An 18,006-nucleotide genomic window follows, 5' to 3' on the forward strand; every position below is an offset into this window, starting at 1 on the left:
TTGCCAGAAGTGATAAGCCTCCAGCATCCCCCATCTCAGGAGTTTCCACCATTGACCCTCAAGGCTTTTTCTCTAGTTGTCCCCCTTTCCTTGCAACATGGGGCTCAGGATCTTGGCTCTGCAGGACCTCTACAAAGCCCCCTCACCACCTCCTACAGATCTTCTGTCTGGCAACTCAGCAGTGAAACCAGAGCAGGATGCCGTCGCACAGCAGCAGGCAGTGATTCTGGCCATGGCATCCCACCATGACAGCTACTGTGACTCCACCAGCCTACTCTGTTGCAGTGTCCACCTTGCAGGATGCCCTTGGAGGGAAACCTGCCCTTCTTGCTTGACCTCACCCTGTTCTACGGTACTGCAAAACCGGTTCAAGACCTGAAGCTAGAGTAATAACTTCAGAGGTGTTTTTAAGACAAGCTGAGGTTTATGAAGATATTTGTCTAAACGATCTTGAAGTACTCAATTTGAATTTTCTTACTCAGACAACTTCCTTTGAAAAAGCATTCTAGTTTAAATAGACATTGTCTGGAAAAAAAAAAATATATATATATATATATATATTAATTTTCTCTTCTTTCAACTTAATTGCCTTAAGTTTTGAAGACAAAGCGGAAAAGACTTCCACTTTAATTGCATCCCTTGCTATAAATGTCTTTCCCAAGGCAATGAAATGTAAGCTTTCCCATCTCTTCTCTGAGGACAGAGACTTTGGCCTATTCCCTAACCATTGCCTGTTGCCTCTGAAATGTCTCTCACTTGATTGCAGTGCCTTTGGAAGTAAATGGCCAACTGTAGGTACCCAAAAGTGCCGCCCAACTGTAGGTACCCAAAGTGACTCATTTCACCTTGCTGTTGGCAACTAATACAAGACTCAGTCTTTAGAAATACTTGTTTCTTTTGTCTACATAGGATGTTGAGTGATTGCTTTAGACTGACACATCTTTTAAATGCATAAGTGAGGACAGACAAACCCCACCATGCAGCGACGGTACTGCACAGAGTATTCCAGATGACTCAGTTTAAATTTACATAAATGCAGTTTCGTATTCTCCGTCCCATTCTTTTTGCACCTTATGATGACCACATAGTACCGGAGAAGAAAGGGACTGTATGGAATGGGGAGCTGAGAGAACAGCCAAACACACGGTTTCTCCTTAATCCTATCACGGCCTCAAAGATTTTCCCTGATAAAAGCTAAGTGGCTCCTAGCTGAACCTCAGAAGTGGTTTAACAGTCATGCTCTTAAGAACTTGAGTGCTACAAATTTTAAACATGAAAGTTGCACTGAAGAGCATAATAGTCTCAGCTAGAAACCACTTCACTTCTATCAGAATTTCTTCAGGGAAGTCTGTAAAGTCAGGGGGCTCCTCTAGACTCCTCTGCCCTGGGGAGCTGCAATGTCCTTCCTAGAGGCATCGCATACAGGAGAGACAAGTTACCACAGACCTCAGCCAAATCAGCACTTGGATGCTGAAAGCTTTAAGTGTTTCAAATTTGTAATGTTCAATCACTAACTCAGCAGATGTGTAAGATTTTAATTGTCAGCTTCACTGCTGGGCATCTCTCATCAATGAAAAACACTTCTTTTCTCATATTTCAAAACCAGCTCTAGTGAAGTTTCTGTGCATAGGTGATTACAGAGTTCTAAGCACACGATTAAGTATGCACCTGGTCCATCTGGAAGGAAATAAATGGAAAAATAGCCAGTTTTATATCTGTTGGGTTTTTTGTTTGTATGTTTTCTTGGTTGTTGTTTGTTTGTTTGTTTCTTGTTGCTGGTTTTGTGTGTGTGTGTTTTTTGTTTTTTTTTTCAATGTTTACCCCAGGATCATGAAAGCAGTTGAAAGCTGTTCTTTCCCTATTCTTCTGGTCACCCAAATATTGATGTTAAAGAGGCAGTAAACAAAGAACCAAGGCTCCAGTTAAAGACAAACATTTATCAACATTTCCCAAATGTCAGGCATGCAGAGATAAGTATTGAAATTGCTGCAACTAGGGAAAAACAGAACTGAAAAATGAAAGAAGAGCTCCTTTGGCATCTGACAATTTTTATTGATGATGCAGAAAGGAGGCAGGCTCCCTAGCAGGTCCTCACAAATCCTGTACAGACAGGAACCTTCCCCATCCCCTTCCCAATAGCTGAAGAATGGAATGAAAAGGCACAGAAAAAAAAAAAAAAATCGGAAATGGAGAAGATGGAGAAGCTGAGACCCAGCATAAGGAACCATTTGAGAATTTTAAAAGAATCATCTTTGGGGGTTTAACAGTGCTTTAGATAGTCAGGAAAAAAAAATAATAATTATATTTTTGCTCTCTAGCTTCTGAACCATTAGGATGCACTCACTTTTCTTCTCTGTAATTGTGCAAGCTAGAAGTTTATTTTTTCTTCATGAAAACCAGCTTCCTGATTCCAGAATTTTGTGATTTATATAAAAGCACTGATTGCTTGTGGACCAGCATGACTACAGCAGCACACAGTGATCCAGATGGGATGAGGTAAAGGTACAGCACTGGAGCTCAGGGTCACTTTGCATCTAAACCTGAGACTTCTGCTCCTCAGTTTGTACAAACTGGGGTAGTCTTCGCAACAAAGTACTTGTTTGCATCAGAGAAAACACATTAATTTAATAAATAACATTGAGACCAAGAATTTTACCTCATACTATTTCATTGCAATAACAATGCAAACACTCCAAAGAAATAAAACAGAGATAACTAATAATTAGAAATTATAACTCCTGCATCCCCAGTTGCCTTTCAACTAAAAGCATCACAGACATTATGGATGGAAATTGCCTATTAGTTCATCTAGTCTAACTCCTCGACAGTGAGGGATAAATATCTCAGGGTGCTATCCATTATAATACCATTTGGGATCGCTTTGTTCATCTTTTGAATTTCAGCCATGTCTGGGAAGAATAGAAGATCCATTCTGTGCTGCAGAAAGAATACATTCACTAAGTGAGAGCATAATAGATAATCTACCTCCAGTGCCACCTGTTTGGTTTTAAAAGCAACTCACATCTACTACATAAAATCATTGGTGCTATGCTAGGAGATACATAGGAAATAAAAGGCTTTACACATCAGTGCTTCTCAAGGAATTTCTTCTGCTGCACAAACCAACTGTCCTCAGCATAACAGGACCTAATTTCATATGCTCAGCTGCAAAGGTGCTTTGAGCTGTATGGAAGAACCACATTTTTATTTTCTTGTTTTTTTTTAAGTTTGCAAGCAGACATGTCTAGAAAGAACTTGGATATGAGAACTATTTCTTTTCCTCATGGCATAATATAACAGCCCTTAATATTAGCACAATTAGAAAGAGAGAGCTTGTCTCTGTGTTGGCTTTCCAAGTTTCACCAGGACTACACTGAGCTGCTGTGAAGCGGTACCTCTTTGCTCAAGTAGTTGTGGATGATGGATATTCACCCTTGTTTTGATGTAGCTATGACTGTACGCTGCAATTTAGGGGCATATATTGATATGGTATCTGCTTCAGGCAGCAAAGATGCCTTCAAAATATGAATGTTTTCAGATAAGTGTTTTTTTCCAAGCTCTGTAAAGTCAAGATTTCAGCCTGGGACTATACAAACATTAAGAAAGCACTAACACTATGGACAGTCTAAGTACTAGATGTGAAATATTCAAGGTCACCCTAAACAAAATTTCACCAAGGTCAATACAAGGCTGCAGTCCTCTGGGTACAGCTAAATTAATTAAAAAAAAAATATTTTATTTGCTGAGGCTGAGATGAGATGCATGAGATGTTTAGCCACCAAACAAGACAAATAAACAAGACCCAAGATTCTAATATTAATAACATTTCCCAGAATGTTCCCCGGCTCTGTTCCACACTATGAAATAGCAAATTGACTGGCTAAGGGCTGCACATGTGGCCTCGTGTATGAATTTTTTTTCTCTCTGGTAAGTTGAAAGTCTGACTTTATTTGTATTTTGAAAAAATAATCCTATTTGCTTCTTGAAATTAGAAACTGAGTTTCTCATTGGATGTGCCTTTCTCCACCTTTTTCAAGGCATTTTTTCCTTTGCACCCATCTTCCTGAGAAGGATGTTACTCACTTGAAGCTCATCCAACACGGGCTATTAAGCGAATAAGCCAGTCACACTGCTGATATGGATATCATTAGCATTATCCTACTTCATTCACAAAGTTAGGCAGAAGTTATTCTTACAACAGTAAAGCTTAGGTATACCCAATGACTTAATGTGAGTCACGACAAGCTCAGAAGACTTGTGCAATCTTTTTTCAAACTTTCATGTAAAAATCAACACTACTTCTTGTACTAGCGGCAACAACTTGTTATTGCTACTAGCAAGAGTAGTTATTCCTTAAGCGTAAGTGGTAGAGGCTTATGATGAAACCGGGCTTGATTTGAGCTGCTACATTTGCACTTCTCCACCAAAACCCCACCTCCACTCACTGGAGGTTTCATTTGCAATTAAACAATTTGAAGTTTCAGCAGTGACAGAATTAATAGCATGCACACTAACCTAAATGATAGTCTTTACGTTCTTTTTTCTCCCATTGTCAGGAAAAGGAAAAAAGACAATTCTTAAATTCAATCTATTTGGCATAAGCCAGTAGCCGCTTCCTAATTTAAATAGGAGAAAAAAATAAATGTTCTTAATTTAATGTATCTTCAACTGAGCCTTTAAAGGATATCAGGAATAATTCTGCATGAACAGAAAAGTACACCAGAAGTGATTTCCACTTAATAATGTTTACAGTTCAAGAGAGATGTTACATAGGCCATTCAGAAAATAAAATCAACCAGAAATGTAAGTCTGTCTAATGCTGTGTCATACTGTAATTCTCTTTCCAGAAAGATCAGCACAGCGCTTCGGGGTACACAGTCTCCTCTGAATGCATGCCCAATCACTCTCCACTCCTTCAGGGTAGTCCATGCCCCTCAGATAGGAGCAGAGTATTTGACTTTTCAAATCAGTGACAAATTGTATTTTTTTTTCTGATTTTGATTCTATTTTCAGCCTGGTATTGGATACAAGTCAAGATAGAACTGGAGCAAATGTGAAAATTGCTGCAAGGAACTAGAATTTAGTATGATAATAAAAGGCATTTCTAAAGAATAAAACTGCATCCACTGGTTCCAGGATACCATTCCCATACAGCGGAGCCCTTAAAGGCAGAAAAACTGAGGATGAGAATAAACAGGAGACAGTATCATCATCTCTAGTTATAATTAATCAAAATTTATGTCACTGTGGGTGTAAAAATCATCCTTTAAAATAGAACACAACAATAAGGCTGGAACTAAAAGAAAACTATATCATTAAATAATCTTGTGACATACATTTATTTATTGCAGCTGATTTCTTAAAAGCAAGGGCATAAATCAATGTACCTACCGAGTTCCTAGCATTTTATTAATCTCCGAAAGTGCGAATGCAGCCCAGTAAGAGGGGCACCTACTTGTCTTGAAAGCTGCTGGATCTAGCTCATCTTTCTCTGACAAGGTATAAAAGCTAAAATTCTTCGGTGGTGGAGGTTCAGAGGACGGAGGACAGCAGGGATGTCTGCCCAGCTAGGAGCATGATTTAGGTGTTTGACTGCCGTTAGGATGGGTAGGAGCTGCCTACACAATTACAGGCTCCGCTTTGTGGGAACATCAGAGGGATGAAAAGCTGTGAGAGGGCAGAGCCAACATGGAGCAATACACATTGGCCATGATCTCATGAGATAAAGGAGACACAAGAGCAGAGTGTGTGCAACACCTGGACCCGGGGTTTCTCATGCTGAGTGGCTGCGTTTGGCCCCACAAAACATCACCTTCCCAGCCAGGTGCCAAGCACAGCCTATGCTGGGCACAGCTGCTTGTCCTGAGTCTTTGGGCTGCAGCACCCGGCTGGCCAGTGAGCCTCAGCCCTCCTGCTGAGTGCCACAGTTCGCCCGGTGAAGCTGGCCTTCAGGTGGGACACGGGGCAGCAGCTCCAATAACTGTTTGTTACGTGCACGGCTCGCCTGCTCAGGGAAGCTGCTGCCAAAAGCTGCCTCCCTCCTCACATCCACACTGCTCTGCTTGCCCTTCCCCTACAAGCCCTACTCACAAACACCCGCAGTAGGGTATATATGGAGCTCTGCTCATCCTCCTCCCCACCAAATTCTCTTCTCCGAATTATGCAGCTGCTTTGGTGGGAGGTGAACCTTGCTATCCTCCTATTTCTGGCTATTAAAAAAGAAAGGGTTTGGGGTAAGCAAGTTCCAAATGGACAGCGTCCATCCTTCAGCCATCCAGGCATGTCAGAAAACCTTTAAGAACCTACAGGAATGTAAACCGAACCTGTGGTGATTGAGGATCAAGCCCCTACATCCTCTAGAATAACCACGTCAGGAAAATCTCTAAAAACGCATTTAAGAGAAAAGTTGGAAGATCACATGTGCTGGAAAGTGCTAGAAGCTGTCCTCCAGGAGCAAGCAGAAGAGGCTGGATTAAAACCTGCAAACCTAAGGTTTCACTTTTTAATTTTTTTCCTGTTGTTCCACCAGAAGTAATAGTTGTGCGGTCACGCTCACCTAAATTTGAGATCAAGATTGCAAGTGATACAGGATGTAATAACTTCTTTTCACTGTATTTGAGCATAAAATATCTCAAATACTTCGTTACAGCATTTTAGTCTACAGAATCTGCCTTTCCACTGACAGTATGTTTGTACTCACGCTCATGAATGCATTGCACAGAAGATAATATTTTCATACACTCTTTTGCACTACTGCTCCTCAAAACATCCAGCCTTCTTGCACAGCCCTCTTGCCATGCTGCCCCATGGACATCCCTTACTGTACAGCTCCTTCACCCCCTGGATGCTCCTCCTGCTCAGATCAAGATTCTGAGCATCCCCGAGCAGCTCCCTGCTACTGAGACTGAAACAACGTCACCTCTGCAGTATTAAACACACAGAGAATTTTTATTGGTGAAAACACAAAAATTAAATTTTAGTCAGTATCTCAGTCCTAGCCATCAGCAAAGGAATGCACAAAATTAAGGCTAAGTATGAACATCAGGAACCTGTAGCATCCTTCAACTTTGAAAGTGCTCAGCACTGGGATGGGGACAGATTACTGCAGCATTAATGCTGGAAGTGAACATATCAAGCCATTGCAGGCAATACATATAGCATGTATATTCACACACACTTGTATGTGCACCCATACATGATTATATAATCAACAGGGATCTATTTTTATAGAATTATGGAATAAAAACATATCTACACCTATAGAAAAGAATTAAAGCTGTTCATTCAGAAGGAACATATGTGACTGCACCCTTCAGACTTGCCTTTTAATTTTAAAAATAGTCAGTGACTCTCATTTGACACTAATTTTATAGGAAAAGTAATTTTTTTAACTTGTAATTGAAGTTATTCCTGATTTATATTAGCAGATGCGACAAAATAATCAGATTTGAAGTGTTAGACAGATGGTAACTCGACTTGTTGCAAGAAGGCAGATATTCAGCAGCACAGAAAAGATTCTCAACAAGGGAAAAAATGCACCTAAATAGCAAAGCACCCGAAAAGTGATTTCTCAGAGTCAAGAACAAAAGAATGCGGACCAATTCTTTTCTTACACCATCACTGTGCCAACATGACTTTTCTGACTTTCATCACATTAATTTATATCAAAATGTGGAAGATGGGTATGAAGCAGTAGTTACAATGCCAAGATAAAAAAGAAGGTTTTGAACAATATGTATCATATGAATCCCATATTAAATTAAAATAAAATATGCAGATTTCAGCAATATGTGCTGTTATAATTATCTCTCAGGGAAGCCAGTGGAAACTATTGTTTGGGACATCAAGGTGAGGTTGGAAGAAATTTTTGCATTCTTAAATGAAATTTCACTGAGAGCACAAAGGAAAGAGGACTGTAAGACCTATCAAAGTTTTTCTCATCTCTCAAGTCACAGAATGTGTTTATTTTTCAAACAAATTCAATAATGCATCAAAGCTGTAAAGCTGTAGTTGTCTTTTATATAGCATTTCCCTACATGAGATAACAGTCAAAGCTAGGAAAATACAAATACTAAGGTTATCTAAAAATACTGCACTGAGCTACTTCAGAATACTTCAAATATTTTGGGTAACACATGCTCTAATTATACCGTTGTATTATTATCAAATTAAATAGCTTCATTTTTTTTGTACTAAAATGAGACAAGCCACCTGAGATATCGTCTATTAATTTCAGCACTACAAGCCCAGATTCCCAGTAGAGAAAGAAAAAAAAAAAAATCAATGGGAAAGAAAAGTCTTTACTGAAGCCGGATGACTATTAGCTATCAATGCACTGCTAACTTCTCCCCTTAAACAGCTTGTCTACCCTGATCTAGCTGGTTCAAGCAAGACTGAACAGAAAAGAGTACATTAGAACCAAAGCAAACCGATAGCAGATGGTGACTCGACTCGTAAGTAATTTCTGAAGCTGAATAAGAACATGCCAAAAGATATTCCAATGCCACAAAATTCAGCAGATGCAGTTGTCTAACAGATTAAACTACTTGTTGCAATTAACATTTTATGCCTTTACATGTTATCGCAGAAAGCAGCAAGCATTCAGTTGCAGCTGAAACTTTATGAGGGAAATGTAGTGATGGGCACAGAGGTACAGATAGGAGTGTAGGATGGTAGGGCTGGAGAACAACCTTCTGTTTGTTCTCCATGAAATTACCAGGACTCCTGAGCCATTGCTTTCAGTCTCCCAAAGCAATGCCGAAGTACTTGATGGGTTCAACCCAAATTCACTCTTTATTTTAGCTTGCACAATGCTTCACTGACTCTCGGCTACAGGTGTAGCTATCGAGATAACCACAAGTCATGGATTTCAAAGCACACTTACAAGAAACTGATGCCTCAGGAATGCCTGTGCATCCGTGAGGCACAGGGCAATCTGTTGCTGAAATATTTCTGACCGGCACGTCAAAACTTTCTTTTTACCTCGCTCGGTATGGGAAAGCCCTGTAAACGCTCCAAGTTCACGTCTCCTGTATGGAAGAACGAGCGTGCCACGCACCGTGTAAACGCACGCAACTTTTCACCCCGAATTGTCGCTCGCACCATGTCGCGACAAGAGGCTCTCACGACCCTCCTCCACGCATCAAGAGGCTGCCAGGACGTGCCTCATTCCCCTCTTCCCCCAAAAACCCTTCATCCTTCACCGGTCCCACGACCCATCGCGGGCCCGGCCGTGGGCAGGGGATGCTCCGGCAGCCCGGGACAAGCCGAGCGGAGCCCCGCAGCCACCGGGGGGCTGCGAGGCAGGGCCGGGGGGTCGCGGAGCACTCACCGCGGGGGCGGTCAGGCGGCGGATGCTCTCGCCCAGCGAGTCCAGGTTGACCCGGCGGCGGCGAGGAGCGCGGCGAGCACCGGCGCTGGCCGCGGAGACGGCGGAGCCGGCGGCGGTGATGGAGATGGATGCGGCTGCCAGGGACGGATCGGAGGGGCCGGGGGGGCTGCGGCTGCCGTTCCAGCAGAGGCGGGACAGGGGACACTCGCCCTCCTCCTCGGGGCTGGTCTCCGGGCAGTCGGAGCCCAGCGAGCTGAAGGACTCGGAGGAGATCTTGCGGCGGGACATGGTGCCGCGGGGCGCCGGGGCTCAGCGCAGCGCGGCGGGCAGCCGCGGCGGGCAGCAGCGCCGAGCCGCGGGGCGCCGGGGGCGGCCGCCTCGCATGGCCGCGGGGTGCCCCCGGTCGGGGGGGCTCCGGGGCCGGGGTAGGGGTCGGGGCCGGCTCAGCCCCGCTCCCAGCTCCGCGCTCGGCCGGGGGCAGCGCGGGTGCGGCGCCGGGAGGCTTTAAAGCGGCGGCCGCTGCCCTCCTCTGCCTCGCCGCCCTCCCTCGCTCTCCCCTCCCCCGGCTCCCTCGCTGCTCCGCGGGGATCACGTGTTGTTTGGAGCCCTTTCCTCCTCCTCCTCCTCCTCCATCTCCATCTCCTCCTCCTCCTCCGCCCGCCTCCCCCCTCCCCGCCTCTCGCTGCCCATGTCCCCCCGCAAGGGGCTGGCGGACACCCGGGACCCTCCCGCTGCGGGCATCCCGACCCTAACCCTGACCCCAAACCCGACCCCAAACCCGGCCCCAAACCCGGCCCCGACCCCAAGCCCGGCCCCGCCGCCTGCCGGCCCGGCGGTGCTGGACAGCTCCCTGCAAAGCTCCCCGAGCCCCGGCTGGCGGCGCCTCCGAGGGCGAGGGATGCCGGCCCTCCGCGCCCGACAACTTTTCCGAGCGGCTTTTCGTGGGAAAATCACGGTGTTTGAGAAAAAAAAAAAAGGGGGGGGGGGGAGGCTGCAGCGCGCTCGTCAGGTTTCAGAGGCAAAAGTTGCTGCCGTCTCCCTGCGAGCGCTGCCCCTGTTAACGCTGGGGTCGTGTCTGCAAAAAGAAAAGGGCTGCGTTCCTTCCACAGCTCTGTGCTGCGAGAGGGAAAAGGAGACGGGAAACTAAGCAGGAGAGCTTGGATGTAGGATGACACCCCTAAAGACTATGCAGGGGGTCTCCTTCCCTACCCAAGCAGGCAGGTTAAAGGAACCTGGAGAGTTTCTTGGCAGCCGTGTTTGTCCCATGATTGTAGTTCTTGGCAGAAAGCCTGCGAGATGCAATCTCAGTGGTGTGGTTCTTCCTGCCATCCAGCCCGTCATTGATTTACCTTCAGTTAAACAAATCTTGTTTTAAAAGGCAATCTTTTTAGGATAGTTTTTACTCTACCTTTCCCCTATATTAGGGCATACATTTTATCTCTTCACCCTGTTAAATGTTTGAGCTTAGCCTAAACAAAAACTCAATGAGAGACTGGGAAGATCTCTACAGGCATGGAGCAGCCTTGAGCATGGCCCGAGGCAGCACAAATGCTGTATCTGCATCCAGAAGGGACACGGGGCTGTGGCTGAGCAGGCTGCTTTTAACTAGGACAGGGCAGCCCTCGCTGGGGTATTTCAGTGTCATCATCCCTGGCTCTCTTGGCTCACCCAGTTTCTATTTTGATTTTTTTCTTTCTATAGGAATATATATGGAGTGAGAAAAACAATGGGTCTCCTTTTGCCATGGCACAGTTTTTAAATCTCTGCAGCTTGAAGCCTGAACGTTGAAAGGATGTATAATAAGCCCAGGGTGGTCCCTGCTGCCTTCTGGTCTCATAAATGTTACACTTGGGATGCAGACAGACTTTCTTTTGCAATCCTGGTGACCCCCTGGGCAGCACTGGGAGAGGAATCATAGATGTCTCCACTTGAAAATTAATCCACACATGAACCTTCAGATCTGTTGTCCTCCTCTGTCTTTCCGCTACTGAATAACAATATTCATCAGTACCTCAGCCCATAGAAGACAAGTTTTTCTACCTTTTCTGTTTTCCTCTAAAGAAATGCTCCCTTTGCCAGAGTCTCTGAGGCCTGGCTGCACCCGCTGTGCCTGCCCTCCACCCAAGCTCCTGTCATGGAGGGGATTTGGGCATTTAGGATTTAGCATTTTTTAGTGGCTGGGAGGTGTCCTTTTGGTGCTAACCACTCACACAAGTACAGGATGCTCTGTGTTAAGGTGATAACTTCTCTCTCATGCTTCAGGTTTCATTAAACTTATTTCCTTCTGGTAGACCAGTCCTCAGCAAAGGAAGCTTCCACTGGTTTCCTGGCGGCTGCAGTAACAGGGAAAACTGGGCAAGAGCTATATGGTTTAGTGTTGAAAATGCAAATGCATATTTATAAGCCTAAACTGCTAAAATACCCAAGTGTTAACTGGTTCCATGTGCAGTACTTCAACTGTAGGACTAGGGTAAGCAACTTGCTCGTGGGCATATTTGCATTTTATTCAGCCCTGGGGAAATACACTTGCAAGAAGACAAAACTGACATTTTTAAGCCTTCCGTTTCCACTTTTTCTTGGAGCAAAGTTTAATGTAACAGTTCCCAGTGCAACTTATCATTGGTGTTTGACAGCACTCTGAGTTGCCCTTGCAGCATTAAAAATGACTTTCTTTATGCCACTCATGGCCATATTCCTTTGGTGTCTGTAATGTGGTGACCCTGAAATGGGAAGGGAAATGCTTTGCTTCAGTGAATGTTCCTTAGGTCAGGATTATTATAAATGAATGCACTCATGTACCAAAGCAATTCCTTTCAAGAATATAAAAGACATTTCCCTTCAGCATCTAAACACTGGAGTTGACCATTCAGAGTAAAAGTTGCAATTAGGGCTTCAAGGCTTCTATTGCTCCAGCTGAAGCAGCCTTTTGGTTAAGCCTGGACTCAGTGTCGCTGTTCACTGGCTATTTTGCTCAGCCTTAGTCTTTAACACTCATGGAAGATATAGTTGCTACAGTCAGAGATGTCAGTGATCTGCCTACTGCAACTCTTTTTGGGATTCCTGATATTAAAATACATGAAATCAGTTAGAGACACCAGCTGGAAAAGTACCAAACACCATCACAAGATGTCTTGAGCTAAAGAGGAATGGACAGCAGAAGATCCAAGATGACAGATCCAGGTCCTGGAGGTTAGCCTGGTGAGGCCAACAAGTCACTGAGACCCTGGATAGTTTTTTCTCATTTTATTCCTTCTGATCAAGATACAACCTTGGCAAAAGCTAAATACTACAGAGGGCTGCTTCGTCAGATAGTCAAATGCCTTTGACAGCACATAGACAGCTACAGCACGTAAGAGAACAAATGTTCTTCTTTTATACATGTCTTACCAGCCTAAATTTGCAGTTGGCATATTATTGGATGAACAGCAGACATGTCTGTAAAATGTATAAGGTTCAGCAAAGTAGTGCCTGTAAAACTTTTCTATCATGCCACAACAGAATGCAATTTATGTGTCCCACATGTCTTGCAGACAACTTGGAGAAAAATATGAATATTTTTAATTTTTGTAAAATCTCTACCATATGATAGTTTCTAAGATATTGTTTTTAATGCACAAATCTTTTCTAAATTTTTATATATTTTCAAATTTTTATCTTGGTTCTAGTAAGCAAAGCTCACAAAACTGTGATCAGACCTGACATAAAACACATCATCTTTAATTTCTGACATGTTACTTCATCATTATTTATTCATGATTTTTACTTATTTATTAATAAATCAACATTTCTTACCAGATATTTCCCTCCAGCATCACATGCTGGAGTTTTGATATCATTTTTATTTTCAAATGCTGTCTTTTGGCAGTTCAAAAAGCCTTAGACAATTTAAATGATAAAAGCAACTTCATCATCATGTGTTTCATTGTCCTATCTGCATTTTTTAAGGACATGCTAGTTGCAGAGCCAGCAGAAGAAACTATTTCAATGAATCCCACCTAGGGATTACTTGCATATATCACATATATTACTTAAATATTTCATATCATTTCACCTAGTACATTATATGTCTTTTTATAATAATCTTTTTATAATACTGCTGAACATATAAGTACTTAATTTTCCTTTAATAGAAAAGATTTTTGTCCTGGGATCAATGTCTCCCACTGAGAAAGTAAACATCTGTTTTGCAAAGCATTTCTGAAGCAGCAGGAGACCATTATCCTGTGACAACATTCTATTACAATTACTTTATTGCAGTCAGGCAAAATGAGTGATGTGTAGCAAATTTATTCTTTTTTCACATTCTGCCAAACCTTTCTGTTCTCTATCCAATGACTTCCATCTGGAGTATTGCCTGGAAGGACGGCTGGGGCATTCTGCCATTTGTCATTAATGATCTGTTGAATTACGATTGGCTTAAAGAACAGATCAATTTTATGTTTCAGCTACTCAGAAATAAAGTTCATCTGCAAGACAGAGTGGATTCACATTGATGAAAGCTGATGTTCTAGTAATCAGGTATATTTGAGTCCATCATGTTACACAGTGTGTTACTGAAGGAGTATATAATTAATCTTGTACTGTGGGATGATCCTACATAATGAAAGCAGCAGAATCTGGACCTTAATGATCATAAAACACCCTAGTCTTAGCACACTCTAAAAGTAGAGTTTTCCTCTTATGAATGAGAAAAGAAAGTACAGATGAGTGATTCCATGATTCTCACGTTACATAGCAGATCAAGAGCAGAATTGGGAAAACCTTGTTGCCTAATCTAATTTCAAGATAAAGTTACTCAGAATCAGTTTCATCTGTTCTCTTATCTCATTAAAAATGTCAGAGGAAAAAACGAAAAAAAAAAGGAATGCTCAAATAACAGCGCTTTGACTCAAATCATTAAGTCAAACTGGGACTGCAAATATCAGGGAGAATTTCTGAGGGCATACAGATTCAACTAATTGTCTAGAAGGAACACAGAGATGACTAAACATTCAGACTTTAAAATTTATAAATTGTAAAAGAAAAATATAGTGCGGCACTCACTACCTCTTATTTCCATTTGACTTGCACAGAGAGCCAGATTTACTGAATTCAACACGGGGTGACATAAACTGAACCTTTTCTTGATTAGCAGCTCTTCTGTATCTTGAGGTTTTTACCCTGAGAACAGCAGGTAACTGTGGCTTCTGTCTCAGAGTTACCTATGAGCCTCACCAATATTTGTTTAAAGCTGCAAAACAAGAAGATGCTGATGGGCTACTACATGGTGTACAGCCACCTCAGCCCAGCACTCTGTAGTTTAGTCAAGCCACTACTTATAGAACAGCTTCCTACAGAAGTCACTTGTTTTCACCCTTGTAATCACATTTATTCCAGATAGATTTCCTACTATACACAGTTTTTATTGAGGAGATTAATGTCATCAATCAGATTAGACCAACAAATATATAATAGTAGCTACATCTGAGATTAAAGCTGTATTGTATTGGGAGTTCAGACATTTTTTGAGACTTCTGGAGCAGCTCCTTGCACTCTTCACAGACCACATGAATCCAAGTCCACAAGGACTTTGAGAACTTCTTGTGTCCTAGGCAGAGGTTGAATTAAACCAAGATGTCCATGTTTTCTGAAATGGCTGTTTGGGCTGCCTCATCTCTTGAGGGAAGGCAGAGTTGATGCCTATGAGACAGGCTGCCCTTCATGTCCCAGGGCTCTGACTTATTTGTAGAAATTCTCTTTGGTGGTCTCTCACACAGCACATAATACCTTCCAGGTATGACTTGCTCCCATGAAGCAAAAAAAGGAGTAAGAGGTTTATTTATATATAGCTTTAGCAACAGGAGAGAGAGAGGGGGAATGTGCTCATGCATATAGATTTAGATAATAAGAAACAATTTGAATAGTACATGAGAAATAAGAATTATATACAGTATCTACCAACATGGTATTATTCTCTGAAAAAGTTAGCCAAAATGTTGTCCAAATTAAAAAAATAAAAAATAAATAAATAAATCTTTATTTATAAATCATATAAAAGCTATTGAAATAAAATTTACTCTGTTTCACCCAGAGACGGCAAATGAATGGAAAAGTAATTTCTGCAAGCAGGTTTCCAAATGAATGTTGCTCCTTACAATGCTGGTAGAACTGTCCAAGCCTCTTTAACTAAGGATGAAATTCTTACAACTAAGGTTGTAACTTCCAAGCTAACCTAGCACTGCAGCATGGTTTTAAGCACTTAGTGGTGTGGTGTTCAGGAACTTCCCAGATGTTCATCTGTCTAACCTGTTAATGTCATAGCTACTTGTAGAGAAAGAATCCTAAAAAGAGAAATTTTTACAGTAACTGCAAAATCTGGTGGCTGAAGTTTTAGCATCTGTCCAGGAATCCATCTGTCTATTTCTTCTGTTTTCTTGCATTTTTAGTTCTTCAAAATTTAGTTGGACTTTTTCCTCATTCTTCTCTGTCACTTGACTCCTTGTAACATGGCTACAGGTAAATACTAAGGTAAATGCTTTTCCTGTCATTTGGTTCCTGTCACTTTGTTTTAGTGGTGGAATGTAACCTTCAAATATGAGTACTTGTGTTACTCAGAACACTGTCACTCTGGCTGATGTTACATACCATCAGGGCACCACGATTTCATATTTCAAGGTTCCTTGTGTTCTTTGTAAAACAGATCATCATGTCCCTGAGGAATATTTCTCTGCAGAGAGTAGCATGAATACTAATGGGAAAGCTATACACTGAGAGGGTTTAAATAATATATCTTCAATGTTAACACAACTGGAACCAAATATATATATACATATATATATGTAAGCAGTGCACATTTATAGTCCAGAAGGCCAATTGCATCCTGGGCTGCATCAACAGATGAATGGTCAGCAGGTGGAGGGAGGTGATTGTCCCCCTCTGCTCTGCCCTCATGAGGCCCCACCTGGAGTCCTGCATCCAGGTCTGGGGCCCCCAGCACAAGAAAGATGTGGGGCTGTTAGAGTGGATCCAGAGGAAGGCCATGAAGATGATAAAAGCGCTGGAGCACCTCTCCTGTGAATAAAGTCTGAGAGAGTTTGGGCTGTTCAGCCTGGAGAAGAGAAGGTTCAGGGGTGACCTCGTTGCAGCATTTGAATACTTAAAGAGGGCTTATGAAAAAGATGGAGAACAGCTTTTTACTCAGGCAGACAATGACAGGACAGAGGAGAATAGCTTCAAACAAAAAGAAGGGAGATTTAGATTAGAGGTTGGGAAGAACTTACCTACACTACCTACTCAGAGGGTGGTGAGGCCCTGGCACAATTTGCCCAGAGAAGCTGTGGATGCCCCATACCTGGAAGTGTTTGGAAGTGTTCAAGACCAGGTTGGACAAGGCCCTGGGCAACCTGGTCTAGTGGGTGGGATCTCTGGCTACGGCAGGGGGATTGGAACTGGATGTTCTTTAAGGTCCCTTCCAACCCAAGCTGTTCCATGATATATATAATTTTAGCTTCATATTTGGTTTGAACTGACTAAAATGTTCGGAGTGGTGGAGGTGGTGGAGGGAGACCAAAAGAAAAGGAAAATATGAGGAAAAAAAGCACAATTATTCTCTTTACAAAATACACTTATTTGATTCTCAAGTTATTTTGTGCAAAAAGATCTGACAAAGGTAGGTTACTATGAGGGAATCACACATCGGGGGGAACTGCAATGTGTTTGCCATAACATCACTATTTCACTTTCGTAGCACGCTTCATTACAAACTTCTCAATGTGATTTGCAAGCAATTACAAAGCAAATGCCTGTAATGTGAATAAGGCTGAGCAAACATCTGAGATTTCATGGTAGATTTAAAAGCATTGTGGGCCCAATCCAGTAGGCAGTATGCAGTTTTCATCACTACCAATACTGTCTGAGGCACTCAGCACCTTGCCGAAGGACCTTAGGACTTCTCTGAATCAGTCCCTGGGTGAGTCAGACTCAACATTTTTACGGGGAAAAAAAATCCACAGGCAAGGTGAATATTGCTATAATAGGAATTTAACTGCTTGTGGTAATGCAAAAATAAAGTCTAACTACAAACAACACTTACTGCTAAAGGAATAATGTTTTAAAAAACTGTTCTCTTTAGGTTAATAAAACAGATGAGCAAAGTATTTTTACTGCAAAGTGCCATTAAGGGTCTGAAACAATTGAACTGAGTCTTAAGAGAATATCCTTAACATTTTGCTTTTAAAGCCAATGCATAAGCTAGATTTATGGAATACCTCTCTTAAAAAGACAAAGTAGTTCTAACCTTTCACTGTGGGGGTGCACCCACGTGCCTGGTTTGCAAACAGAGTGAACAAGAAGGTTCTGGTCACCTGTCTATTAAAGTTTGCCATAAAATCAGTTTTTCACAATTATTTTGGTTAAAGTCAAACCACAAAAGTGAAGAATATCTTTTGCAAAGCAGTGAGAAATTTATTCAAAACTAAAAATGAAAGTAAGTACTAATATAGCTGTCTTGAACTATTTTTAGTACCAATCTGTGCACAATTTGAAGCACCTGTAAAATATCATGCCCTGTTTTTACCATGAACTGAAATGTATGCCTACTGCATCATCTCAAATTCACTATACTGTTTTGTCTTCATGCATGAGGTTTTTCTTCAGATAGTGTCAAACTTTCCATCCATTGACAATAGGTTAACATT

The 18,006-nt window shown here is 42.2% G+C and overlaps 1 protein-coding gene across 2 annotated transcripts in view; it reads right to left on the reverse strand.

Moving 5' to 3' along the window:
• Window positions 1-9,905, reverse strand: part of GUCY1A2 (guanylate cyclase 1 soluble subunit alpha 2) — a 162,784-nt gene extending 152,879 nt beyond the window's left edge. For both annotated transcript variants that reach the window (XR_011092382.1, XM_068670338.1), the window contains exon 1: window positions 9,332-9,905. Coding sequence is in view for 1 of the 2 variants with exons in the window: in XM_068670338.1 (XP_068526439.1) it covers window positions 9,332-9,619 (288 nt within the window). In the remaining variant the exon portion in view is untranslated. The remainder of the gene's footprint in view (window positions 1-9,331) is intronic.
• Window positions 9,906-18,006: the final 8,101 nt, after the last annotated feature.

This window comes from Anas acuta, chromosome 1 (assembly GCF_963932015.1).
Source record: "Anas acuta chromosome 1, bAnaAcu1.1, whole genome shotgun sequence".
Lineage (NCBI taxonomy): Eukaryota > Metazoa > Chordata > Aves > Anseriformes > Anatidae > Anas > Anas acuta.